The 27,859-nt window shown below is 40.6% G+C and overlaps 1 protein-coding gene across 2 annotated transcripts; it reads left to right on the forward strand.

Moving 5' to 3' along the window:
• Positions 1–6,546: 6,546 nt before the first annotated feature.
• Positions 6,547–26,756, forward strand: LOC119520990 (V-set and transmembrane domain-containing protein 1-like). 2 transcript variants are annotated; one of them, XM_037818895.1, is made up of 11 exons: positions 6,547–6,739; positions 9,610–9,645; positions 9,778–10,062; positions 10,349–10,645; positions 14,171–14,212; positions 19,522–19,809; positions 22,434–22,472; positions 24,116–24,208; positions 24,505–24,537; positions 24,640–24,677; positions 26,470–26,756. In XM_037818895.1, the coding sequence occupies exons 1-11, from the start codon at positions 6,706–6,708 to the stop codon at positions 26,587–26,589; spliced, it is 1,305 nt and encodes a 434-aa protein (XP_037674823.1). In that variant the 5' UTR covers positions 6,547–6,705; the 3' UTR covers positions 26,590–26,756. The 2 variants fall into 2 exon arrangements, with proteins under 2 accessions (XP_037674823.1, XP_037674824.1); XM_037818896.1 differs by lacking the exon at positions 24,505–24,537.
• The last annotated feature ends 1,103 nt before the right edge of the window (positions 26,757–27,859 follow it).

The raw sequence follows: 27,859 nt of genomic DNA on the forward strand, positions 1-27,859 counted from the left end.
TGCAAATCAAAACCACAATGAGATACCATTTCACAACACTGGGATGGCTGTTATTAAAAAAGCAGAAAATAACAAGTATTGGTGAGTATGTGAGAATTGGAACACATACATTGTTGGTGGCGTTATAAAATGGGGTAGACACTGTGGAAATCAATTTGGCAGATCCTCAGAAAATTGAACATAGAATTACCATATGACCCAGGAATCTCACTTCTTCAAATATACCCAAAATAACTGAAAGAAGGGACTCAAACAGATATTTGTACACCAACGATCATAGCAGCATTATACACAATAGCCAAAAGGTGGAAGCAACTCAAGACTTGAATGGATTAAAAAAATGTGGTCTAGCCCTAAAATGGAATATTAAAAGATACTGAGCCACAAAAATGAATGACTTTCTGATACATGCTACAGCATTGTATCACGTTGAGTGAAATAAGCCAGACATAAAAGAACAAATATCGTATGCTCTCATTCATATGAAACAATTAGAATATGCAAATTCACAAAATCAGAAACTAGAATGCAGGTTATCAGGGACCAGGGTGGGGTAGACAATGAGGAGTTAATGCTTAAATGACACAGAATTTATGTTTGGGGTGATGGAGATGTTTTGGTAATGGATGGTAGCACAATATTGTATATGTAGTTAACAACACTGAATAGTATATTTGAAAGTGGTTAAAATGGGAAACTTTAGGATATATATATATATATACATATACAGAATAAATTAAAAAAAAAACACATAACTCTACAACATAGAATGAACTCTAATGTAAACTATGGAGTATAGTTAATAATATAATTATAATAATATTTTTCATCAATTGTGTCAAAGGTAACACAATACAAAATGATAATAAGGAGAACTGCATTGTGAGGGAGGTATGTGGGAATGCTGTACTTTCTGCATGATTTTTCTGCAACCCTACAACTTCTTTAATCTTAAAAATTGAGAAAAATAAGTAAATTTTTACAATTCAAAATATTTTTAGAAGAGAAGGACTAACTTTCTTCTTTTAAACATGATGGGAGTTCCCTGGGAGAAAGTTCCAATAGCCATAGTGCCTGACCCGGAGGGAGAAGTAGGGATGATAAAGCATTCATTCTCCCATGGAAACAACAATGATTATTATACACACACAGGAGCTCTGGTCATAAGTATCGCCCTGCAGATTTGCTGTTATTTTCCCCATTGTGCAGACAAGGAAGCGGAGCCCTAGAACCATGTCATGTACTTTTACTAAAGCAACACAATTGGTGTGTACAGAAGTGGAGGTTCCAAAGCATGCACTGAACTCACTCCTACACTGGAAATTGCTAAGAGCTTGAAAACACAGAGGGGTCTAAGATGGGAATCCCTTTCATTTTCCCAAGACATGTCTGGATGAAAGGAAAGCTCTGTGGACTCACCTAGAATCTTAGGATCAGAATTTGGAGAATATAGTCACACGAAGGCACACACACTGACCCTCTTTGTAGAAACCAGGATTTCTTGGTCTCTGCAAACAGACACCCTGAGATGAACTTCAACTCCACACCCAAGAACAACCCGAACCCCTCCTCTTTCATGTCCCTAGAATTTCCCCAGCCTAGCATCCCTTCTCTCACCTCAAGGACACTTCCATTCTGAAGACCTGGTATGTCACATGTCCCTCTTAATTTACAATTGTGTCTGTGTAGAAGCAGCTATGACTTGTAGACAGACAAACCCAGGTTTGAATTTTGAATTTTCTGCTTGCTTTCTATGTGATCCTAACATACAGAAATCTAAAGCTTTCAGTCTGAGTGCTCATCTATCAATGCAAAAATTTGGGGGAAGGATCAGAGTGATATTTCCCACAGTGCAGATGAAATACATAGCAAAGGTGCTCTGTGATGCATGGACACGATATTCTATAGCATTTAATCACGACGTGAGAAAGTTATTACTCTTTCAACCACTTTCAGTCCTTTGATCACATAAAGGGGAAATTCTCAAGTTAGAGATTAGCTTTATTGCACCTCTCTCTCTCTCTTTATTTGCCCTTAGCTGGCCATGTTTCAGAAATGTGATCAGCCGTCATATATGGCTAGAACACCTTAACATTTTCTTCCTTTTCACTGTATATATTTATGTTTACATTAGCCCTCTATTTTTTGTAAATGAAATTGGATTTTAATGTTAAATTTATTTTATTGAAAATGTGAAATAAAACTTCCATCTTCAAATAAAATACTGTCACTAAAAATAAAATATTAAGTAAATAAAGGTGGCATTGGCGTATTAGCAAAAGAGAAGCTGATACTGTTATTTCTCTTTCCAGCTATTTAGCCACATCTTTTGCTCAGTGCACTCTTGTCTGTAATTCCAATATGGGAGCCCAAGAGACTTACCACAGCAGAGGAGAGACGGGGATTTAGCAGCTGCACTGGCCCTGCCGTCTGCAACCACAGGAGGGAGGAAAGCTCAGCCCTTCCCTTCCTGCCTCTCACATCACCCACACACCCACAGGTTTTGTGGCACAACCACATTTAGGAAACAAGAAGCCATAGATGGTCACCCCAAACCCCACAAAGTCTTAATGCATGCAAAATCTTTATCTGAACCAGTCAAATTCAGGCTTTAAATTCAAGGTCACCAAGATGGGCCAGAAATCCCAGAGGCCTGATTCTGCAGGACTCTGATTGAGGTGATGGAAACATACTGATTTTGAGAACATTGAGAATTCCCTGATTAAATGACCTGAACTTTGGCATTGACTAGAGTAACCACCATATGTGAATATGTTTATGTCTGCGGCGCTTCTCCAAAGTCCTGAAAATGTGCACAGAATGAGCACGACCATGATTCATGAATTTTTTAAAATTCAGTCTGGAGATAAACATTAGTAAAGTGTTTGTTTTAAACAAAAGTGGCTATATAACATAGCTAACCGTTTATAACTTAAGTATAAATTTTATCAATAGATTAATCACAGAAGGAATTATACAAACAGCAAAATAGAGGTGAAAATAGAGGAGAATAAATGGTATATTAAAAATAATTGAATAACTTTTAAAAGCAAATAAATGGGAAATAAGGAAACATAAAAGGGATGGGAAAATAGAACAGCAAGACAGTAGGGTTACCTCTTACAATATTAGTAATTATATTAAGTGAAAAGGAACCAAAAAATACAAATAAAAAATGTTAAATTAGATATTTAAGAAAGTACCTAGATGTATGATGTGTTTTTTTTTTTCCAAGAGAAATGCTTTAAATGTAAGCAAAATGAGTTGAAAGCAAAAGGATGCAAAAAGAAATACCACACAAGCACCAACAAAAGAAGGCTGGTATGGCCATATTAATACCACATAAAGTAGATTTTAATGCAAGAAATATTATTACATATGAACAGGAATTTTCTTTTTTTAATTCATTTTATTGAGATATATTCACATACTGTGCAGTCATTCAAGCATACATTCATTTGTTCACAGTACCATTATAGAGTTGTGCATTCATCACCAAAATTAATTTTTGAACATTTTCATTACCACACACACAAAAATAATAATAATGAAAATTAAGTTGAAAAAGAACAATTAAAGTTAAAAAGATCACTGGGTGCCTTTTTTTTTTGTCCCCATTTTTCTACTCATCCATCCATACACTGGACAAAGGGGAGTGTGGTCCATATGGCGTTCCCAATCACATTGTCACCCCTCATAAGCTACATTTTTATACAATCGTCTTCAAGATTCAAGGGTTCTGGGTTGTAGTTTGGTAGTTTCAGGTATTTACTGCTAGCTATTCCAATTCATTAGAACCTAAAAAGAGTTGTCTATATTGTGAATAAGACTGCCCACCAGAGTGACCTCTCGGTTCCTTTTGGAATCTCTCTGCCACTGAAGCTTATTTCATTTAATAGGAATTTTCTTAATGATAAATAGTCAATTCAAGAGAAATAGATAATAATCCTGTGTTTATGCCTAATAATATAGATACAAAACCTGTAAAAGGAGTTCAGACAATATTAAAGGAGTCTAATAAACCTATAGTCATATTTTCTATTTTAACAACCCCCTCTCAGTAGCTGCTTTGCACATGAAAAAACAATTCCATAAAAAAGAAAGAAAAACATTCCAAAAAATCAAAACCCAGAAAAACTAAATAAAATGCAATTTTTCTCTATCAATTTAACATAAAATGTTTGGTGCTCAAATATACTCTTGAAAAGACTCTTGGACAATGCATAAGCAGTTTTTAATTTGATAAATCAACACTCATCACCAAAAGTCAACTAAGTTATTAAGCTAAAAAAAACATGTTTATAGCCTTCCACCTGGGAAATTAACTTTTAGTAGTTTACCCTAAGGAATAGTTAAAGCTGTCCAAAAGATTTACAAATTCTTCATTTCAACTATGTTTATAGTGGGAAATAAATCAGAAGCAATTTAAATGTGCAAAAGTAGAAAGTCAGTTAGTTACAAGTTCATACTTCCATAGCAAGATAAATTCATGTTGTGGAAGCAATGGATAACCCTGCTGTGAGAAGGTATTCATTGGCATGAAACATCTTTAAAAAGTTATTGGTAAGTGATGAAATAAGGTAACAAACTAGGAGAAACAATATCACTCCCAACTGAGCCAAACCTAGTTAAGACAATCAGCAGCTGATTACAAATGGTTGAATGAAACCAATTCTTTTTGTTGTAAGCTGCTGAGGTTTTATGATTTATACAGAGCATTTAGTTTGGCTGTGGGAAACTTACTCTGATATGAGTAATGAAAGTAGAGTATTCCCAATCTAAAATCTAAAATTTTTTGCACTGTCTTTGAGACTGGGTAGTGGGCAGTGAAGAAGAAACTTAAAGGGATCTGGAAAAACTAATGATAAAAACGTTATGAGAGACTTGAAAATGGCAACCCAAGTCATGTTGTGTGAAAACATTTGGTAAAACTGTTACCTGAAATAACTTGGAAGATAGAAAATATACATAATGATCTTCTGGACTTCTGATAGTTGGCTTCCAGGCAAAATGTTGAACGTATGGGCTAGCTGCTTTTAGCTGCATATGATAACATATTACAAGAAAGAGAAAAGCTCAGAAAATAAATGGTCAGTTTAAAATCAAGTTTAGAGAAAATATAGAGAGAATAAAACTTGCATGATTGAGAAATAAGCTTCTTTCTCATTTCCAAGATTTCAAGCCAGTGAATGATTTCCAAATTAAGATTTGGTTTCAGAGCAAAGCAAACATCAAGGAGGAATGTGACTGTAACTGGATAAATGAAGTTGTTGCTTAGCACATCTTCTCAGATGGACAAATAAATGCTTTCAGGAATCTTTTTTTTTTTTCCATTAGAGAAGTTGTGGGTTTACAGAACAATCATGCCTAAAATACAGGGTTCCCACATACCACCCTATTATTAATACCTTACATTGGTGTGGCATATTTGTTACAATTGATGAAAGCAGATTTTTATAATTGTACTACTAACTATTGTCCATGGTTTAACTTAGGGTTCACTGTTTGTGCTGTGCAGTTCCAGAGATTTTTTTTAATTTTATTCTAGTAACATATACATAACCTAAAACTTCCCCTTTTAACCACATTCAAATATATAGTTCAGTGCTCCCATCACCACCATCCCTTACCAAAACATTTCTATCACCCCAAACAGAAACTCTGTACCAATTAAGACTTTTTAAGTCATGTGACCCAGCAATCACCCTGGTGGACAATTACCCAGAGAAATGAGAACTTATGTTCATGCAAAAATCTGTACAGAATATTCATATCAGCTTTATTCTTAATAGCCCCAAATTGGAAACAACCCAGATATCCTTCAAGGAATGAATGGATAAACAAACTGTGAATTACTGCTACACACCCAATAGGATCTCAAAGGTTTATGCTGGGTGAAACAAGACACTCTCAAAAGGTTACACGATGTGTGCCTCTATTTATATAGTATTCGCAAAATGATGCAGCTATAGAGATGAAGAAGGATCAGTGTCTGCCATGGAATAGGGACTGGAGGTGGGCAGTTGCATATAAAGGGGTAGCATGAGGGATTTACTTTGTGGCTAACAAACAGTTCTGTATCAGTTGTCATGGTGTTTATACAAATCTACAAAGACAATAAAATGACACAGAACTATATATAGACAGACATACTAACAAAAATGAGTATATGCAGAAACCGGTGAGATCTGAGAAAGGTCTGTGGTCTGGTAAATTTTATTGTGCCAATGCCAATTTCTTGGTTTGAATAATGCACTATAGTTATGTAAGATGTTACCCCTGAGGGGTGCTGGGTGATGGATACATAGACTCTTCTGTGCTAATTTTGCAACTTCTTGTAAGATTATAACTGTTTCAAAAGAAAAATCACATATATATTACTGCAATAAAAGTTTAGAGAAATCATTTAAAAATGTGTCTTTGTCGGGACTTCAAATAGGGCAGGACAGATCTCGGGGTGGGTGGAGTCCTGCACACTGAGGATTTATGGCTCAAGAGGAAGATGTTGTCATTGATGGCTTCTTGGTTCCTGAGTCAGTTATGCGAACGAACTGTGCACCAGGCAGTGCAAAGCACCAAAGGGTCAGAGATAAACCTCTACCCCCATACCTTGGGGACAAAGTGGGCAGAAAGAGAGCTGCCTCACCCCAGCTCTTTGATCTGCAAAGCTGAAGCCAGGATCTTGGTTCAGGCAGAAGGGACGCTATGCTCACAGACTTCCTATCCCTGCTTTGCCTTGGTGAGTCTCCAGGACTGGGACAAATGGGTTGGGACTGTTGAGAAAATTCATGGTGAAGTGGGAGTTAAGGTGGGAAACATGGCAAGTTCAGATACGATGACTTCCATGGATTGGATGCATGCCATATGTCAGAGTCTGTGGGATGGGGTCTTGACGTGCATTCATTCATTCTGGTGCTCACACATTAAAAGCGAGGAATCCAAGATTCAGAGTTTGACATAGCTGAGAAATGCTTGAGTAAGATGGGATCTCAAGCCTGTATCCTCCAAACCCAACCATCTTTCTGTGAACACTCCACTGGAATGTTAGGAGGACAGGGCTGAGAGGTCTAAAGAATTTAAAGCTGTGGGCTTGGGTACAAGGCATCCAGAGAAAAGCTAGGTCTGAGGACAAAGGATAAGAAGGAGGTTTTCTGTCCAGCCCTGCCCTTGGGTCCATTTTAACCATCTTCAATTGGACATAATGTAATCAAATAGAAGTCAGATTGTGGAAAAGATCTGGGTGATGATCTTGGCTGTATCACTTGCATGCTGTAAACGTCAGTACTTTTCCTCTGCCCCATTTCCTCCTCCTTCTTCTGGCTACAGCCCCTCCTCCCCTGCAGGCATTTGGGCAATAGAGCCCACTGTCAATCACAAATACCCCAAACCTCCCACTGGGTGTTCAAGGGCACCAGCTTATCTCCCTTCTCCCCTCTGGCCATAATCATTGTTTTGGGGGTGACTCTCGTGCAAGAAGCTCCAGTGCAATTCTGTCGGAAAGTTTCTCAGAAACTGGCATTGAAGTGGAAGCTCTGTTCTCTGTGGAGTGACATTCCCGAGATGTAAGACTGTAGCTGCCTGCAGCCCTGCTGCCAGGTCCTGTCCAGCCAATATCCAGAGAAAGCTACACACAAGAGCTTAGAGAAAATGGCCTAACAGCATCGGATCCCTGAGTCGGGTGTTTCTGATACACCATCACACTTTTTAGGTTGCTTACAGGAGCTGATACACTTAATCATTCTTTGGCTTAAACTTATTTCAGAGAACTTTTGATATTTGAATCTGTATAAGTCTTGATTAGAGAAGGTAAAAGTACTTAACTTACATAATTTTTAAAAATTTATTGAGGTAAAATTCACATAACATAAATTCTTGTTAACATTTTAAAGTGTATAATACCATGGCATTTAGCACATTCACAATGTTGTGCAAACATCAACCTTTATCTGGTTTCTAAACATTTCATCACCCCGAAAAGGAAACCCTGTACCCATGAAACAGTCACTCAGTTCCCCCCTCCCCTCATTCTGGAAACCATTAAAACCATTAATCTGCATTATGTCTCTGTGGATTTACCCATTCTGGATATTTCATATAAATGGAATCGTACAATATGTGACCTTTTGTGTCTGGTTTCTTTTACTCAGCTGAATGTTTTTGAGGTTCATAACATGTTGTAGCATGCACCACTTCATTCCCTTTTATGGCTGAATAATATCCTATGTGAAATTTTTAAGCTTTCTAGATGATGTTTGAAAGGATCTGTTAAATTGTAGATCCCCAATAATTGGTAGTTTTTATTATTGTCTTCTCTAGGAACTATGATTTCTAATTCACCTACTTCTCCCAATCTCAGTTGAAGGTAATAGCACTTATGTGGCATGAAAACTGTGCAGCTCTCCATGTGATGTATGTAAAGATATACATAAAGAAAATGCTAAATGTTAAAGGTGTGATAAATGGCAAATATATGTTAGGATGGTAGCTGTATGGTAAGTGGTAGATGTATGTGAAGAATCTGTTAAATGGTAGATACTTACTAACTGGTAGTTTTTAAGTTTTAATTATTTCCTAAGAAATATGTTTCCTGATGTATACTCTTCCACACCGGATATTTCTCCTAATACTCCCAAAGAGTCCACGTGCTCATCTTTATCCTTTGCTTTTTCAAGCTACCCTACATGCCAGTGTGTCTCTTTCCACATTACAGCCAGTCCTCTTTTCCTAAGTCAGTTGTCATGAAGATTGGCTGGTAGCAGAGCTGAGATACTCGAGTCTAAGAGCAGGATTTGGGGGGCAGGGGGAGGTGGATCTGAAAGAGGCCACGAGACCTGGACACCTGGACCACCCAGAGGTGGATTTCCTACTTACCAATCCCAGAAATTCTCAGCTGTGAATCGGGTGTCCTTCCACTTTCAAGCCCCCATCTCATTCCTTCTCAGTGAAGCTTGGGGAGTGGGTCTAGCTCTGAATCGATATAAGGTCATAACAAGACACAGACATCCTGAGACACTCGGTGCTCCAGAACATTCTGGGAGCTTTCCTCAGAAACAAACCCCAAGACTCATGTCCTATTTGTCCCACAAGTTTATGGTGAAATGGTGTATAAAGAACAGAGCACAGAATAGGGAGGAAGAAGAGGTGGGCGGAATAATGTAGAGATCAAAGTTGTACGTGAGGGGAATGTGTGGGACCAGAAAATGTCTTGAATTCTTTGTTAGGAGAACACCTGGTCAGGGAGAGCAAATTCTCACCATCAAATGGATGGAGGAAACCGTTCCCTCATATGCTTTATTTAGGGGGTGAGGGTAAAAACTGAAATCACAGCAAATTTGAGAAGAAAATGTAGGGAAATGTGTATAATTTCTAAATGGAAATCTAGATGAAAGAAGGCCTAATGGTGAAAGAATACAGTAAATCAGAAAAGATTGCTGGGATTTTCTACATAAACATAGTAATTTCTGAATGACAAATAATTGGACAAAAGTAAAAGGTAAAAGATAGATCTGAGGAAGTATCTATGAGGAATATGACAGATCTTGAACAAATTAATCACATTTTCTCAAAGACAAGCACACAATTCACTTCTCATTAAAGTTTCTATTACAGGGCTGTGTCTGGGCTATGAAGATGACAAAAAGAATGGTGAGTTTTCTCCCACTTCAACTCTATTTCTTCATGCATCCCAAACTTCTTGACATTTTCCCTTTAATCCTCTGAATTCTAGAAGGGGCTCCATCAGGATGACGAGTCAAATTAACTCTGAATTCTTTCCAGAGAAATTTCCTAAGCCGTCCCTCATTGCCTGGCCCAGTCCAGTGGTTGAGGTCAAAAGCAACGTGACTCTGAAGTGCCAGTCTCCTGCCCGGAATGCTACGTTCTCGCTGGATAAGATGCACGACTCTGGGTCCAGACAGCAGAGCTCAGCAGGAGACGATGCTCATTTCCCGATCACTGACTTGGAGCCTGAGGATGCTGGGCAGTACTTTTGTACCTACAATAACACCACCACCTCCCACGAGTGGTCAGAAAAGAGTGAATACCTCCAGCTGGTGGTCACAGGTGAGGGGCAGTATCATATTTGTTCTTTGACTCACAGATGCCCTTTCCTGGGATGTTTCCCGTGATGGCTGGGAAGAAGGGATCCAGGGAACAAAAGGGCAGAAGCAACAATTTTGTGTAGGGACCTGGGGAATTATAAGCAGAGGGTGGAGACAAAGCCCTCGTGGGGGTTTCTGCGTGGGTTTCAGTGACACAGATGAGGAAGGATGGATGGTGAGTCCCCAGGTTCGGTGGACGATGAGCAGCCTGGCTCCTCTCCTTACCTCCATTGCTTTGTCCTTTTCAGGGTCACTTCTGAAACTGCCCCTCCCAGTGAACACGGACCCTGAGACGACCCCAGATCAGAGCGTGACACTGCGCTGTCTGATCCCGTACAATGGAACTGAACACGTGACTATGGCTCTGCTGAAATATGGCATTCCAAAGCCATTACAAGTCAAGGAAATGAGGAAAAACCAAGCTGATTTCATGCTCTCAACTTTGACAAGCAATGACAGTGGAAACTACAGCTGTGTATATTACCAGCGGAGACTACCACACCTGGGTTCCTTCCCCAGCAACAGCCTGGAGATATTGGTTACAGGTGAGGACGTGGAATAAATGTTAATTTAACATTTATCCAGAACCTTCTACATTCCAGTCTTCATGATGAGTAATTTACCCCCCATTAGTTCCTATGGGGACGGTTCTATTACTAACCCTTTCTTGCAGGTGATGACGCTGAGGCTTACGGAGATTGTTACCTCCCTGATGTCACAAAGATATTCATCTCCACGTTTGGTGTTTAAACATAGGTGCAAAATCACTTCCTTTTTAGGCTACAGCAGAAGAATCTGGATGAGTCACCTGTACTCTATGCAAGTGACAGGGAAGGTGAATAAATGGAATATGGGGCTAAGAGAATTTGTTGATTGGGACAGTGATGAGGGCATAGTACAGGTAGCTGAAAAAGAAAATAATAAAGAGAAGGGAGAGAAGATGCACGTGGGAGGAACCTTATGGAAGTGACCTGAGATCACAGCTAAGTGGAACAAGGGATGATTTCCTACCACTTCCATCCATCTATCCATCCACCCATCCATCCATCCATCCACCCATCCATCCATCCACCCATCCATCCATCCATCCACCCATCCATCCATCCATCTTTTATTTATTAATCACTCAACAATATCTTCCAGTTGCCTCAAATTGCTTCCAGAAGGTCAAACTGGTTGTGTCACGGGAAATCACTGGGGAAACCCCACAAGCATTAGAGTTCTGTTGAAGTAGCCACGTGCCAGCATCAGCAACTTATCATGAGATTGGCAAACAGTGAGAAAATGAGCACTTAATAATATTTCATCTCTGATTACCCTCTTTCTCACAATCCAATCACTTATGCTCAAAAAGTGTGCTGATCTCCTCAACATTGATTTCCTATTGTTTTCCCAATAATTTTTATTGCAGTCTTAGGAATTGTCTTACCCACAGTTTAGCTTTTTTTAAAAGGTGATGAATTGCCACTTCCTGACTACATACTCTGGAGGGATCATCTAATTTTCCCTTTCCCCTGAATTCTTCACCTGTATTTCAGTTGCACCACTATTTCAGAAGGCAGGCTACGGTGCCAACTGTCAGTGGTTCATTTTCCAGGCCAGCCCTCCACATGCTTCTGTTTTGAAAAATCACTTTATTTTTCTACTTAGTACTTATTGCAAAATGGGAATATGAATGCTTCTTTTGCAGAGGAAAATTCATTAAAAGCATCTTCACAAGATGTCTGTCCACTTCCCCTACAAATCCACATTTTTTGCTATGTCCTGGGCCTGCCATGGTGGCTGGGGCAGACCAGGTCTATGGGTAACAGATGCTTGCCTACTCACTTGAAAGACAGAAATAAAAAACAAGATATCAGACTAATTACAATCCATTATAGATGGATAATAACCATGAGCAATACTGTACGCTTAGTTGAGTTTTCTGCTTTGGGCTTCACAAGTTTGCAAGTGAGGCATCAGCAAGGGCTGGGTTCTCGTCTGGAGGCTTGATTGGGTGAATATCCACTTCCCTCCCAGCGTTGTCAGCAAAGATCAGTGCCTTGCAGTTTTGGATTTAGGGCAGCCTCTTCTTTAGAACCTACAAGGTGAGACAGTCCCTAGAGTGAGTCTGCTAGCAAAATGGAAATCACATGAGTGATATCCTGTCATTGCACCTTTGCAATGGTCTGTTGGTTAAAAGCAAGTCACACACAATAATTGTAATAGTCCCTAGATTGTAAGCTCTTACAGCAGTTAACTCTATCCCTGAATTGTAAGGCCTATCTCTAAACTTTGAGATGCTGATCCCCTAGCGTATGTTGTCACAAACATTTGGACTGGTGGTTTGATGTGCTGAGCCCTCGAGCATGGGACTTGCTCTTATGAAGCTCATTACCACAAAGGAGAGTCTAAACTTGCATGTAATGGTGCCTAAGAGTCTCCCCCTGAGTACTTCTTTGTTGCTCAGATGTGGCCCTCTCTCTCTCTAACTGAGCCATCTCGACAGGTGAACTCGCTGCCCTCCCCCCTACGTGGGACCCAACTCCCAGGGATGTAAATCTCCCTGGCAACACAGAGTATGACTCCTGGGGATGAATGTGGACCCAGCATCGTGGGACTGAGAGTATCTTCTTGACCAAAAGGGGGATGGAAAATGAGACAAAATAGTTTCAGTGGCTGAGAGATTCCAAATGGAGTCGAGAGGTCACTCTGGTGGACATTCTTATGCACTATATAGATAACACTTCTTAGGCTTTAATGTATTGGAATAGCTAGAAGTAAACACCTGAAACTACCAAACTCCAACCCAGCAGTCTGGACTCCTGAAGACAATTATATAATAATGTAGATTACAAGGGGTGAAAGTGTGATTTTGAAGACCTTGTGGATCACACCCCCTTTAGCTAGTGTATGGATGAGTGGAGGAATGGGGATAAAAACTAAAGGACAAATGGGATGGGATGGGGGGATGATTTGGGTGTTTTTTTTTTTTTCACTTTTATTTTTTATTCTTGTTCTGGTTCTTTCTGATGTAAGGAAAATGTTCATAGATAGATTGTGGTGATGAACACATAACTATGTTATCATACTGTGGACAGTGGATTGTATATCATGGATGATTGTATGGTGTGTGAATGTATTCCAATAAAACTGAATTTAATAAAAAAAAAAAAAAAGCAAGTCGCAAGTCTTACCTACACTCAAAGGGAGATGATTACACCAAGGCACGGACAGCAGGAGAGGGAGCCACGAGGACCACCTTAGAGTCCATCCACCACAGCCAAGAAGGATGATGAAGATCTGGGGAAGAGCCTTCCAAGGAGAAGAACAGCCAGTGCAGCGTCCCAGGGCACGAGCGTCCTTGGAGCTGATAAGGTCGAGAAAGGAGGACGGAGAAGGAGAGAGTGGAATGAGAGAAGGTTGGGATGAAAGAGAGGACTCAGAGAATGCATGCATCTGAAAGAGCCGTGGATTCTGCCCTAAAAGAACAGGAAACCATTGATGGAATTAACACAGGAAAGTGATGTGATTCTATTTAAGGATCCTTCTGGCTGCTTTTAGAAAATAGGGGATTGGAGTAACACAGAGGGCTAGTAGTTGCGACACTCCAGGCAACAGGGTATTTCAATTTGAACTAAATGTTGTCACTGAGGAGCTAGTGATACAGACTGATTTTTAGATATATTTTGAGATATATTTTTGAGATAGAGCTCCCTGGTGTTGGTAATGGGCTGGATGCCTTGATAAAGGGGAGATATAAATGTAATTGCTCCTAGATTTTGAATTTAGAATATGGGCAAATGGTGGTGCTGTTTGCTTGGTTAGGAAAGATTGGAAAGTACAGGATCGGAAGGAGAAATTAACAGTGTCATGGAAAATAATATCAAAATCCAGGAGCATTAGGTAAAACAATCCGAAGCTCTGACCTGGTCTGGAGACCCGGGAGCATCTAGGGGATGGAAAACATAGTCTCCCCTCTGGTTCACACAGAGGACGTGTGGCCCGTGAAAGGGCACTAGCAGTTGTGCCCCCGAGCTTCCCTTATAACCCTTGTGACTCTTTTTTGTTTTTTCCATCTTGTTTCCTAGACGAAAAGGAAGGACATGGAGCGCCCACAATAAAAAAAGCAGGTGAGATGATTAGAAAGCAGGTGTTTTCCCCAAATAGCTCTGTTCGCAGGTGGCCTGCCTCTATGGGATGGGGCTCCCCTTTGCTTAAAGCACACAACGCTGAATCTTAAAGCCCATGTTTTCAAGGCCATTGGGAGGGAAGTTCTTCTTTGTCAGGGAGGTGACCCCTAAGGCGCCTCCAGAGCCTGCAAACGCTGGTGAGTAAATCTGATTCTGAAGAAACAGCACGGAGTGCATCATCTACCATGTCACATAATTAAAAACTGTGGAGGAGTTTTGCAAAAAGTGAGGGAGACTTTGTGTGATTGGTTTGGGGAGTCCAGGTACTTTGGGAATATGTATGATCAGGGACTTACGAAAATTTTAAGCTTCTCAGAAAATAGGTGACTATTTAGATTCTTTTTCTGATGTTGCTCTCCCATAAAGAATTGACTGAGATTCTGTACTCAAATTCTCATAAAAATTAGAGCTTCTGGCAGCTGTGGGCTGAAACAAGAGCTCATCCAGATTTTAATGACCAAGCTGATCATCTAACTTGGCATCTAGGTGTTTAATCATCCTTTCTTTCAGCAGCTCATACTCTTCTTGTAATCTACTCCAAAGAGCTAAAATTGTTAAAGGAAAGTTTGATTGTTTAAGTCTATACTAGTATAACCAAATTTATAAAAGGTATGCCAAAGTGCAAGTTAATGGTTCATTTTTTTATTTCAAACATTTATTTTTAAAAATTAGGACAAACTGAATATGGGAATTTAATATGGTTTCATAAGCTTTTACAATAATTTTCTGAAGGGAAATGATTCATTTTTGAAAATATTTTTATTCACCATTAGCAGGCTTAGGAAATGACCACTGCTACAGCTCTATGAACACAATTCACACCAGGAATTTTTTCTTGGAATGATCTCAAGTCTGATAGTGTAGAGGAGCAAGGATGTATCAGAAATGAGGTGGGATATCTAGAGAGTTGTAAGAAGGGAAAGGAAGAGATGCCTTTCTATTTTCAGCTCTTGTATAATTTATTTTCTTTCTTTTTTAAATTGAGATATGATCCACCCTTTTAAAGTGTGCAATTCAGTGTCCTTTAGTGTATTCATAAGATTGTGTAACCATCATCACTAGTTAATTCTGTTACATTTTCATCACCCCACCATGAAATCCCATACCCATTAACAGTCACTGCTCATTTCTCCCCAGTTCCTGTGCCCCCAGCCCCAGCAACCACTGATCTACTTTCTGTCGCTATGAATTGCTTATTTTGGAAATTTCATACAAATGGAATCATACAGACATGTGGCCTTTTGTGACTGGTTTCTTTCACTTAGTTTAATATTTTCAGGATTTATCCACATTGTAACATGTATCAGTCCTTCATTCCTTTTCATAACTGAATAAAATTCCATTGTTTGGAAATGCCACATCTCGTTTATCCATTCTTCTGTTGATGGATATTTGGGTTGTCTTCACGTTTGGGCTATTATGAATAATGCCGCTATGAACATCAGTGTGCTTTTGGGTATACACTGAGGGATGGAATTGCTGGGTCATATGGAAACTCTTTGTTTAACTTTTGAGGAAATACCAAATTGTTTTCCAGAGGGGCTGTACCATTTTACATTCCCACCAGTAATACACATGGGTTCCAGTAGCTCCACATCCTTGCCAACACTTGTTATTTTCCATTTATTTATTATAGCCATCCTAGTGGGTGTGTGCATAATTTCTTAAAATCTACTTTCTGAGTTCAAATTTACACTACCACAATCCTAAACAGAACAAAATGTCCTTAAGCACAGGTATGAGGTCCCCAGCCTGTACTTGTATTGCTCTAAGCTACCAGAAGGGGACCCCAGACTCAATTGCCATGAGAGGTGTATGATGAGTTTCATCACCCCTTCTTTGGTGGTGCCTGAGACTTCATTTTTGTCCCACACCAAACTATATCCCACTGCTCACTCTGATTCCTTCAGACCAATTTCTTAGATATTTTGTAATTTGTTTTAGCAATTTGTAAACAGTGGTGTGAAATTTGGCCAGGCTGTGTGGTCATCGGAGGGTGAGCCAAGTTCAGCTGGTTGTGAGGCAGTATGAAGAAGAAAATGTTGCAAGAATCAACTTCTCCTATCTGTAGAATGGCTGTGCAGAGGAATCTGGGGGCTAGAAGAGGGGGAACTGAGAGGACAAGACAAAGCTGCTGCTTCTCTGCTTCCATCAGGAGAGCTAGATAGTCCAGGAACACTCTTGCCAGCCCTGCTTTCATGCGTCCATAAGGCTGCATCAATAGGACTGTTGCATTAGATGGTTTCTTGGATTCCGTTTCACTGGAAGCAGACTCTTAAATAAGAGTTAGTGTGAAGGTGACATTTTAGGGGTACAAGGAAGAAGAATTGGGTAGAGACGGACCAACAAGGGTGGGATATCAAAGCACCTTGGATGGCATCCTCTGCTCAATCCGGCAGAGGCTTGCTGGAGACTCACTCTGAGAGGCAAAGACCCCAAGTATTCATACTCCCACGAACAGCAGTCATGGGTAGGGGATGCCCTTGGGTCACATAAACTCCAAGATGCTTTGTCTTCTCCCAGGCAGTCCCCAACATGGAGATGCACAAGTTTGTTTGGAAAGTGAAAGCCAACCATGATTTAGAGCTGCATAAAAATGGTATGGGTGGAGCACTGACAGCATCTATTGCAGAGGGAGATTGGTGTGGATGGCATATTGGGTGAGAAAATAATCATTATGGCTATGATCTCATTATTCTACAAAATGAGTCAGATTCTAGATTGGGTGTTTTAAAGCCAGTGGTTTTCATCATTACCTAACTCTTCCAGTTGGGTATTATTTTCTTCCTCCCTACTCCCTACTCTTTTTATTTAACCAAATATAACCTATTCCAGAAAGGGAAGGGATGTTTTCAAAGTGTCTAGGTGGGAGAACCAATACTAGAACTCAAATATGTCTTACTACACATCCTCTACTCCAGGCTGGTCAATTAAGAAAGTGCCTCATTTCCAAGATATAGATAAAGAACTATTCCAGAGATAGATAGATAGATAGATATATAACATGTAGATGATACATAAATGATGGATAGATAGATAGATAGACAGATGACATGTAGATGATAGCTAAATGATAGATGGATAGATAGATGGAATAGATAAATAGATAGATGAAAGGTAGATGATAGATAAATGATAGGTAGAGAGATGATAGATAGGAAGAGAGATAGACATAAATCAGTGTCAATGTAGATATATAGGTATTGACAGGACAAAGTGGAAAGGATCTGGGTTGAAATGACCAGATGCAAATAAGAGCCTCAGACATGGCTCTGTGATGTGACCACAGAATCTTCATGTATCTGGGAAAAATTCCAAGACCTGAAGTTCACTAACAAAGAGGGGAGGGTCTTAGTGAGGTGTTTATGTGGTTAATGAGCATTTTGTCTTCAATCATTTCTCTCCTTGCCTCCTACTCCTTACTATTGTGTTTCTTCAGCCTGAGGTATCAGGAAAAGCAAAGAGGGGATAGTATGACCAGCCTTGATTGCATTTTTCTTGCTTTAAGTTAAGACACTGAGCTTTGGATTCTGGATTGCAATCCCAGGATGCACACGTATGTATGTCCTTCACCAATGGGTCAGGAACAATGCTGTAAAAATTAGATGTAGTTTTGATGTAATTTTGCACATAAATATTGCCAAATAACTAGTTCCTTTTATGGGTGGGAGTTTTATCCCTGGAAAATGATGCTTTGTAGCTCTAGTCATTCTTCTCTGTCCTGGTCTAACACTGTCGTCATTAGAAATCCTCCCGGAGTCCTCTCAGCTGGCCCCTTCTCACTGTGGAGGTGTTCTATCCCCTCCTGTGGAGAACCCCACCCACCCACTCTGAAAGCCCCCCTTGCCCAGGTCACTCTTGCTCATTACCCAGCACACATGATCCCAGGGAAATGTGTTTGAATTAAGAGCTGAGGCCATGTCCTCTGTTGTCCAGCGTGTTATGACAAAGTGTGGCCAGAGGTAGGGATGATGCCATCGTCACATTTCCATCTAGGAACTAGACTTCCTGTCACACAAGCTTCTTTGTATGAATCGATGGAGCACAGAGCTCTGTGGAAGACTCAGAAACACTGTGACCCCAAAAGGCACCATCTCCCAGGGTTAGTCTGGCGCTGGTATGGTGCGGAGTCTGTTGGGAGCACAAGGAAGAGGACCAGCCTAGAAAATTCGCTAAATCACTGTGGCATTTTTGTAATTGTGGTAAAATACATTTAATATAAAATTTATTTTACCCACTTCAAAGTGTAATACTCAGTGACAATAAATATACTCATCATCTTGTGCAACCATCACCACTCCCTAGTTCCAGAACTTTTCCTTCACCCCAAACTGAAACCCTGTACCCATTAAGGAGTCCACTTCTGTGTATATACCTTAAAGCATTGAAAACAGATGTTCAAATGGAAACTTTAAATGGTTGTTCATAGCAGCACTATCCACAATCACCAAAAGGTATAAATAACGCAAATGTCAGTCAAAGGATGGATTCAAAAAAATGTGGTATGTGCATACAATGGGCTACTAATCAGCCCAAAAAAGAAATGAAGTACCAATCCATGCTACAACTTGGATGAACCTTTGTAGAATTTTTTAAAGTACCCTCTTGAGGAGTCCCATGTCTGGGTCAGAATAGGAGGCTGATCTATCTCAATGGTACATTCAGGTGATAAAGGCGACCCATTCGGGCTACAAAGAAAATCAGGACCAAAGCCTAGACTCAAACCCTGTACTCGTTTTCTTACATTCTCTTCCAGGTTTTGTTAATGCTCTTTCCCAAGGAGTGTGTAGAGAGTATAATTTAGAACATAGAAGGGGTGATTAGGAGAAAGATCAGGAAGAGAATCTTGCTAGAGAAGTGCAGGTCAATTTTCCATCAAAGTAAGATATATTGTCCTTCCTCTTCTTGATTCCTGTTTTCAAATGATAGAATATCTAAGAACAAGGGATGATAATGAAGTCCTGGAGGTGCTTAAAAGTCTATTCAAAGGAGATGTGTTTTCAACCACAAATGCTCAGATGCTTCCTTAGGGTTCAGGACTGGGAAGCAAGAAAAAATGTAGCTCATGGGTCCTTCCTTTATGGTTTTGGATCCTAAATCAGAGTTAAAATGCCATGTGTGTTTCTCCAAACAGAACCTGTCCATTCATTCTCACTTACGCCCTTTTCCTCTCCGTCCAGCGTTGTGAGGTGGGCTACATCATCAGCAAGGTGGGATTCAGCCCTAACTGTGGCTCTGCTTCTTTTCAGATTTGCTCCCCAGGCCCTCCCTCAGCGACTCACCCGGCTCGGTCGCGGCCCCATGGAGCCAGGTGACTCTCCAATGTAGCTCGTCTCACCAGGGGGCAACTTTTGTCCTGGGGAAGGTAGAAACCCTGGAGGTCTTGGAGCAGCAGAGGCCAGCAGGAAACCATGCAGACTTCTTGTTCCAAGACCTAAATCACAAAGATGCTCATAGCTACATCTGTCTTAATTACCTAAGGGAGGAGAGTCTCATCTGGTCAGAGTACAGTGCGTACCTGCAGCTCGTGGTTACAGGTGAGCAACAGATGCTTCGGGGTGAGTCTCACTCTCACAGGCTGTTCTAGTTTGCCAGGGCTGCTATGACAATTAGCAAACAAAGTGTTTGCTTTGGCAATCAGAATTTACTGTCTCAGGGTTTTAAAAGCCCAAAGTCCAAAATCAAGGTCTGGACAGGTCATGTTTCTTCCACAGTTTGTAGAATTCTGGAGCTTGCCACAATTCTTGGGGTCCCTGGCTTGCGTCTCTGCCTTCATCACATGTCTTCTCCTTCTGGCTTCTACTTCTCCTGATCAGTTGTCTCTTTCTCTGTCTAGATTTCCTCTCTTTATAAGACTTTACCACATGGATTAAAGTCCACCCTGATTCAATTTGGCATCATTAAATAGGATCTTTGAAGTTCCTATTCACAAAGGAGTCTACACCTTCACCAACAGTAACATCCTCAAAGGTCCTATTTACAAATGGGTTCACACCCACAGAAGTGAGGATTAAAGTTGCACATGTCTTTATGGGAGACATGATTCAATCCCCAACACCTGCTAAACCTTCCCCTTCCAGAATTTACTTGGGAAGTAGGGAGGAATTAAGGACCAAAGGAGAAATGGTACTCCCTTCTGTGTGTGTCACAGGAAGAAAAGAAATGAAATCTATAGGCACTGTAGAAAGACTTCTCTGTTCTAAAAGGTCAGAGAGTAAAGAACATTAGTCGTTCCTTTTTGCGAGAGTCCCTCACAGAAAATCAGGAGCAGAAGAGGATACCTACCATCATTTCTTTAACTCTAGTGTTTCATTCTCTTCCAGGAACATATGAGAAACCAAGCCTCTCTGCTTTGACAAACCAAGTTGGTTCTAGGAGACAATGTGGTTCTCCAGTGCCAGACTCTATCCCATAAGTTCCATGCTATGGAATTTGTTCTCCTGATGCATGGTAGCTGGGGCCATTACACCACCAGAGTCTAGCAAGTAGTCAGGTCACTCTTCTACTCCAGTCAACAACAGCCAAGGATGCTGGAAACCACAGTTGTGCTTATTACAAAAGGGAGGCCCCCTACTTGGGATCACATCCCATTGTCAATCTGAAGATTGTGGTGGCAAATAAGGGTGTTAGAGGACTTGAGAATAAGATCAGAGTTGTCCAGAAGAGGGAATTGGAGCTATGGAGCCAGTCCCGAGTGAGAGTAGATTGTAGGGCAATTCCGTTCAGTGTGGTAGAAATAGATGAACCATTTATGTGGGTCAAAATGGTGCCAACTCCCAGGATGATGGAAAGAAAAGCCTCTGAAAATAAGAGAAGGAGCATGGGGTATGTGACATTGACAACAAAAATAACTGGATATTGGGGATGTGAAAAGTAGTGAGGCTTCCCCTCCTCCACGTGATCTGAGCTATTGTCATGAATTTCCTGACAAATTAGAGTTTTACCACCTGTCTTAGTTTCCTAGACCATCTAACAAAGTACCATCAACTAGGCATCTTCAAACAACAGAAGTGTGTTATCTCACAGTTCTGGGAGCTAGGAGTCCAAAATCAAGTGTCAGCAGAGCCATGCTCCCTCTGAAACATGTAGGAGAGAATCCTTCCTCACTTCTTCTGGCTTCTGGGGTTCACTGACCATCCTTATGTCCCTCAGCTTACAGATGCAACACCTCGCTCTCGACCATCTTTCTCTCCTGTCCATGTCTCCTCTCCTCTTCTCATAAGGACACAAGTTACATCAGGTTAATCTCAACTAATCCATTGGCAATGGTCCTATTTGCAAATAAGGTCACATTCTGGGGTTCTAGGGGTTAGGACATTGACCTATCCTTTTTGGGACACAATTCAACACATAAGAGGATCTATCATGAAAAAGATACAAAAATGGAAGAAAGCAGAGAAAATTTTTAGAATAGAGGAGGCCCTAGGGAATTCTCTCCCTGAACTCTTGCTCCAACGCACCCATTGAACCTTCCTTCTCCATGTCACCCACCTCATTGGACAAGAGTCTGTGTGTCAGGGTGGGGCAGACTCTGGGATGGAAAGATCACGAGCACCTGTTTTATGGGGGTTGTTCAAAGGCTTCTGTTTTCTGTGAATGGCGTGTGAGGAGTTTATGGGTCTCACAAATCTGATCTGGAAAGGTCTTCATTTCTTTTCAGTCTTGGGAGTTTCAGGCAAAATCAGGATGACACGTGTCCCTCTACCCAATATAGTTGGGAAATCCCTGGATGCTTTTTCTGGCTGTGTCTCAGAGACCCCCTTGAAAGGTCATGCGGGCTGTAAAATCTCTTGGCAGACATATGGGGTTGGACAAGCTCACTGCCATCCTGAGTCTTTTAGTTCATCAATAAAGAGCATGTTTGCAGAGTACTTACAAATTCCTTGAAAAATGTCTCTGCTTCCTCCTAAATTTCTTCCTCTCCTTCTTTCATTCCTCCTTCTTTAATCCTCCTCATCCTCCTCGTTCTCCTCTTCACCCCCTTATTCTCATATCAGGGAAAGCACTCCGTGAAGCTGTCTTGAATCTAAATTCAGCTGCAACCCCTGAGAAAAAAGATCATTTTCCTCTCCACCTCATGGGCCTGTCAGTAAGACAGGAATGCTTCTTTAGATATTCACATCCTGTCTCTGTAACCATTTTAATGTAATCTATTTTCTAGGTGGAGATGAAGGATCAAGCACTTTACCCTCAAAACAAGGTAATGACATCAGATCTAAGATGAAATTCATTAGTGTTTGAGGCATCCTGAAATAAGATGAGCAGTCCAGGCGGGTATAGAATCCCTGTGACTCATTCTCACGTTGACGTTTTTTGGTTCAAAAAATGGGCTTTAGAATCAGATCATCCTAGGTTCTAAATCTCACTTCCCTTCTGTGTGGCCTTGGGTAAAATTATTTCACCTCTCTGACCTCAACCTTCTCATTGCAGAAGAAATGAAAAGTCTGGCTTCATGCAGTAGTTTTTGAGGATTTAAAGAGAACATATATAAAGCAAGATAACATATGTAAAACATGAGCAGATGGTGATTGGTGGGTTTTTAGTATTACTAATCCATTACTAATGATAAAAGTTATGAATATTTCTGCTTTGGATAGGAGTTTAGACTCTAAGATTCAGAAAAAGAAAAGCCATTTTCTAGGTTCAGACAAAAGGTGATAGATGCTGATGTTGGGAAGTCTAATTCTTGGTTCAGTAAACTTTCCATAACAGACCACATAGTTAAATATTATAGTTTTTTGAGCCAAAAGGCAAAAATGAAGACATGATGTATACTTATATAATGAGAGAGGAAATAAATTGCCACCCACTTTTTATGGACAAAATGCCCCATGCCCCATGAAGTCATGACACAAAAGCAGTGACAAATGTCCTTGTGGCCACGGTCAGCTGCAGGGCTCTGCCCCAACCCCCCACCCCAACCCCCTGCCTGGTCTCTTCCTTCAACTAATTCTGTCTCCAGGAATTTCTAACTTTATTTCCTGATCATCGTTGCATTTAGGTAAACTCAGAAAACATTTTAGCTAAGAATTTTGGCTGTTTTCAGCCAGAAAAGTTACTATGTCCACTTCATTATCTTACCAGCGTGAACAGCACATTCCTTCCTAATATTAACAGGACAGGGGTGGGGGGAGGTCGAGAGGGCAAATGAATGGATTTGATGTGTCATTTTGAGTTCAGAAGGAGAGAAAATGATTCTTGAAACCGGGTGGGAGTTTGGACTTTCATTAATCTATTATTGGCCTTGTCAATCTGTTAAGCATTACAGTTAGTTATGTAAATGTTTATCTCACTGGATTAGGTTCAGAACATCATTTATCTCATATTTTCACACCCTATATCCAACACAGAGCTACACTGACCTCACGGGAGGCTCCCTACAAAGCTGGGCATACTCAGGTTCAAAATCCAACCCGGCTGTGTAACTGTGGGCACTGAGCTTTATGTCTTAGAATTTAGTCTATGAATAAAAGAGGATAGTTAACCTATCTTGTGTGCTTATTGTCAAGATGAGAAGGAACGTTTAGGAAGCAGGTTTCACAGAGTCGGCTCACAGCAAACGCTCAATATTATTGCTATTGGTTAAACATTTATTGGGAATTTCCCACGTGTGAGGCATTGTTCTAACTTTCTATATATGTATTTACCCATTTAATCTCCCGACCATCCCATAAAGTAGGTAGTGTTGCTAACCTCAGGGAGGTTTAGTAAATTGCCCAGCTAGGAAGTGGCAGAGCCGAGTCTTGAACCCAGGCAGTCTGGCTCCTCTTAGCTGTTCAGCCAAACTGCATCAGTGCTTTTCAGGAACCAAACTGACTTGCTGATGTGCTCTCCTCCCACTAGACTCCAGGGTCACCTACGTTGTAGTCTTCAGCTGCGTCATCATCATTCTCCTCTTCCTCTCAATCTTCCTCATCTACAAATGCTTCTACCACGGTGAGTTCAGAGAAGAACAGGGGATCAGCTCTGGGGAAGCAGCAGAAGGAGAGGGGCGGATTTTCTTATTAGATGAATTCCTCCCTGATCTCCTTTGAGATTCAGCACATGACGAGCCCACCAAGAGGTCATATTCATGCCCCACTAACTCCTGCTCCATGAGTGGGCCTCACGCCCAGTCCACCCTGGCCCTGACCTCTCGACCTTGGTGTGCACTTGCTCCTCTCCATTCCCCTCATCCTCTCCCTAGCGTCTCCAGACACCGGACTTTCATGTGTTTTTCTCTCTCCAAGCAGAATTCCAAACAGCCGAAGTGGGAGGGTCAAGAGGTAACTGACAAGGGAAGAAATTATGGGAGAATCTTGGCTTGGAAAGAGCAAGATCTGATTCTGCAACCTGGGAACTGATTTTTTTTTCTCTCTCTCATTCAGATGCAGCTCCTTCCAAGCAAGAAAGGACATCCCTCTCGGTGAGTTTCCCTTTAGGAATTATCCCAAAGGCTCACTTATCACCATAGGCTCGTCATGTCTGCCTCCTCTGTTTGTCCATACTCTGGTCCCTGAGTTTTATCCATGCCCTCAAATTACACATCTGGCAGGAGGTCAGTTACCATAGCATTTCCGAATATATGCTTTGAATTTGGAATAGCTGGATTCCAGGTCCTAATGTCTACTATTTATCATCTGTGAGGTCTTAGACAAGTACTAAACCCCTGTGGCCACTTCATTTCCTCCCATGTATAGAATTCCATTTTAAAAAGGCTTGTTGTGAGAATTCAGTGATATGGTGAATATAAAGAATTTGTCAATAGGAACACTCATTCATTGTTGATAGGAGTGTCAACTGGTGCAGCCACTATGGAAGACAGTTTGGTGGTTCCCCAGAAAGCTAAGTATAGAATTACCATATGATCCAGCATTCCCACTTCTAGGTAGAATTGAAATTTTCAAAAGAATTGAAAGCAGGGACCCAAACAGATATTTGTACACCGATATTCATAGCAGCATTATTCACAATTGCCAAAAGATGGAAGCAATCTATGTCCATCAATAGATGAATGGATAAACAAAATGCGGTGTACACATACAATGGAATTATTCAGCTGTTAAAAGGAATGAAGTCATGATACATATGACAACATGGATGAACCTTGAAGACATCACATCGAGTGACAGAAGTCAGACAGAAAAGGACAAATATTATATGATCTTACTGATATGAAATGATTAGAATAAGCAAATTCATAGAGTCAGAATCTAGAATGTGGGTTACCAGGAGACACTATAGGGGTAGGGAATGAGGAGTTAATGCTTAAATTGTACGGAGTTTCTATTTGGGTTAATGGAAAAGTTTTGGTAATGGATGGTGGTGATGGTAGCACTATATTGTGAATGTAATTAACAGCACTGAATTATGTATTTGAATGTGGCTTAAAAGGGAATTTTAAGTTATATATATGTTAGTAGAATAAATATTTTTAAAAAACAAACATAGGATTGTACAACACTAGCAGTGGACCTAATGTAAACGATGGACTATATTTAACAGTACAATTAAAAAGACAGTCTTTCATCTATTAAACAACACTGTTGCTATGTGTTAATAACAGGGTGGGATATGGGGACTCTATTTCAGGTACTATTTTTCTGAAACCTACAACTTCTCTAATAAAAAAATAACAAATAAAATTTTTAAAAGTTAAAACAAAAGAATTTATCAGAGTATGTGGCCAACATCAAATGTTAAATTAAAGGCATTGAAAACAAATTGTTGGTCTGGTATATTTTAAGTATTGGCTCAATGGTATTGATTAATTGATGATAATGAAAAATATTATAAGAATATAATATAACAACTTGATGTTATGTAAGTACATTAGAAGTTCTTATATGATGGTAGTTCTTATCCCCAAAACCAAAGTTTGCATTAATTTCCATGAACACCAGGTATAACTAGTGGTTAGTATTGTTTTATTGTTACTATAGTCAAACCCCCTGCTCCCTGAAGGGTGGTGTTTCCAGAACTGAGCTGTCCATTCTGCGACTATTGAAATGGAAATGTTCTGCATCTGTGCTGTCCAGTGCCAGAGGCGCTGGCAAGATGTGGCTACTGCACACCTGAAATGTGGCTACAGTGACTGAGGACATGAGTTTAAATTTTATTTCATTGTGATTTAAATTTAATAGCTCTGAGTGGCCAGTGGCCGCCATATTGGACTGTGCAGCTCTAACAGCCCATCTGGGCCTTTTTTCCCACAAAAGGCTGCAGACCCCCCGGAAGTGAGCTATGCAGAGCTGAACACCAATGCAATGCTAGAGGCAGCTTCGGTGCCCCCCAAGGAGCCCCCGGGATCTTGTGACTATGCAGTCCTGAACGTGTAGAAGCTGGATGACAGGAGCCAGTGGAGGAAGGACTTTATCCATGGGAATTGGACTTTACCCAATTCAGATGGCCAAGTTGACTGCAAATATGGAAATCTAGTCGACTCTATGTCCCTTGCTCATAGTCCATATTAATAAAATTAAGTTTCTTTCTTTTTGCTTCCACACCTCTCGGCAATTATTGGATGGATTTTCTTGAGATCTAGAATGTAAGTTTAAGATGGTGTAACTTAAAACATAGCCTAAGAATAAAATTTTTAAAAATATAGAGGCTGATGGCACCCATAATATTCATTTGAGAAGTTCTGGAGGGTAACTCTTAGAAGAAATTCTCCTCCAGGGAAGCTCGTGTGGTTGCCTATCAGATGAGGCAAACCCTGAGACATAGTGATTTCAAAAAGGAATGCAAAATACAAGCCACGAAGGCACATTACATTGTGAGCTACCAAAGGAAACCCTAAGCATAGTGTGCACCAAGGTGAGCAGCTAAATATATTTGGTTAATGATTCCTCAAGCCATGCTGGGTTCCCAGCTAGTCTCAAATCAAGACCAATTGCTCTGACATGAGTGAGTTTTCTTAGTGGCTTAAGACTTCTGCTTATGTTATTTCTCAGTGTCCTTCCTTCTCCTGTTGACCAGCCACACCCCAGGTATGAACACTTCCTGGGCACGGGCACCAGCCAGCTGCTCACAGATCTGTTGGGGCATCACGGAGGGTTTCGGGGCATCAGTGGCTTTGACTTCCGGAATGGAGCCTTTGTTTCATAATAAGCACAGGTGTATCTTGCTACGGGCAGGAGACAGAAGCTGTATTCTCCTTCCTGCCCTGTGATGATGTAAGGACTCCAGGGTCTCGTGTTTCCCACTGAGTGCATTCTCCACTCGTCTCTCCATGGAGTCAGGCCAGGCTGAGAGAAAAGGGCTCTGGGGGAGGCCCTGGGAGAAAGTGAAACTTAGAGCTCAGTTATTAAAATATGAATCTAAATTCCTCTTTCCTAAAGAGAAAAATCACCCCCCTTTCCTGTATTTTTGTTAAATAATGAAGACTTTGTGTATTGCCATTTTCTTTCTGCTTTGAAAACCCAAAGGATGCATTGGCCTAGACTTAGAGAATATATATGAATTTTGTCACTTAGTGCCTATAACTTAATTAATTTATATTAATATATAGTTGTGAGGACTTTTCTGAATGTCAATTTTTTGTTACAATAGCACCAAATTATCGTTTACACACAAACACAAATAAATCAGCATTGTCTCCAAAGTTAT

This window comes from Choloepus didactylus, chromosome 27 (assembly GCF_015220235.1).
Source record: "Choloepus didactylus isolate mChoDid1 chromosome 27, mChoDid1.pri, whole genome shotgun sequence".
In the NCBI taxonomy this organism is placed as follows: Eukaryota; Metazoa; Chordata; class Mammalia; order Pilosa; family Megalonychidae; genus Choloepus; species Choloepus didactylus.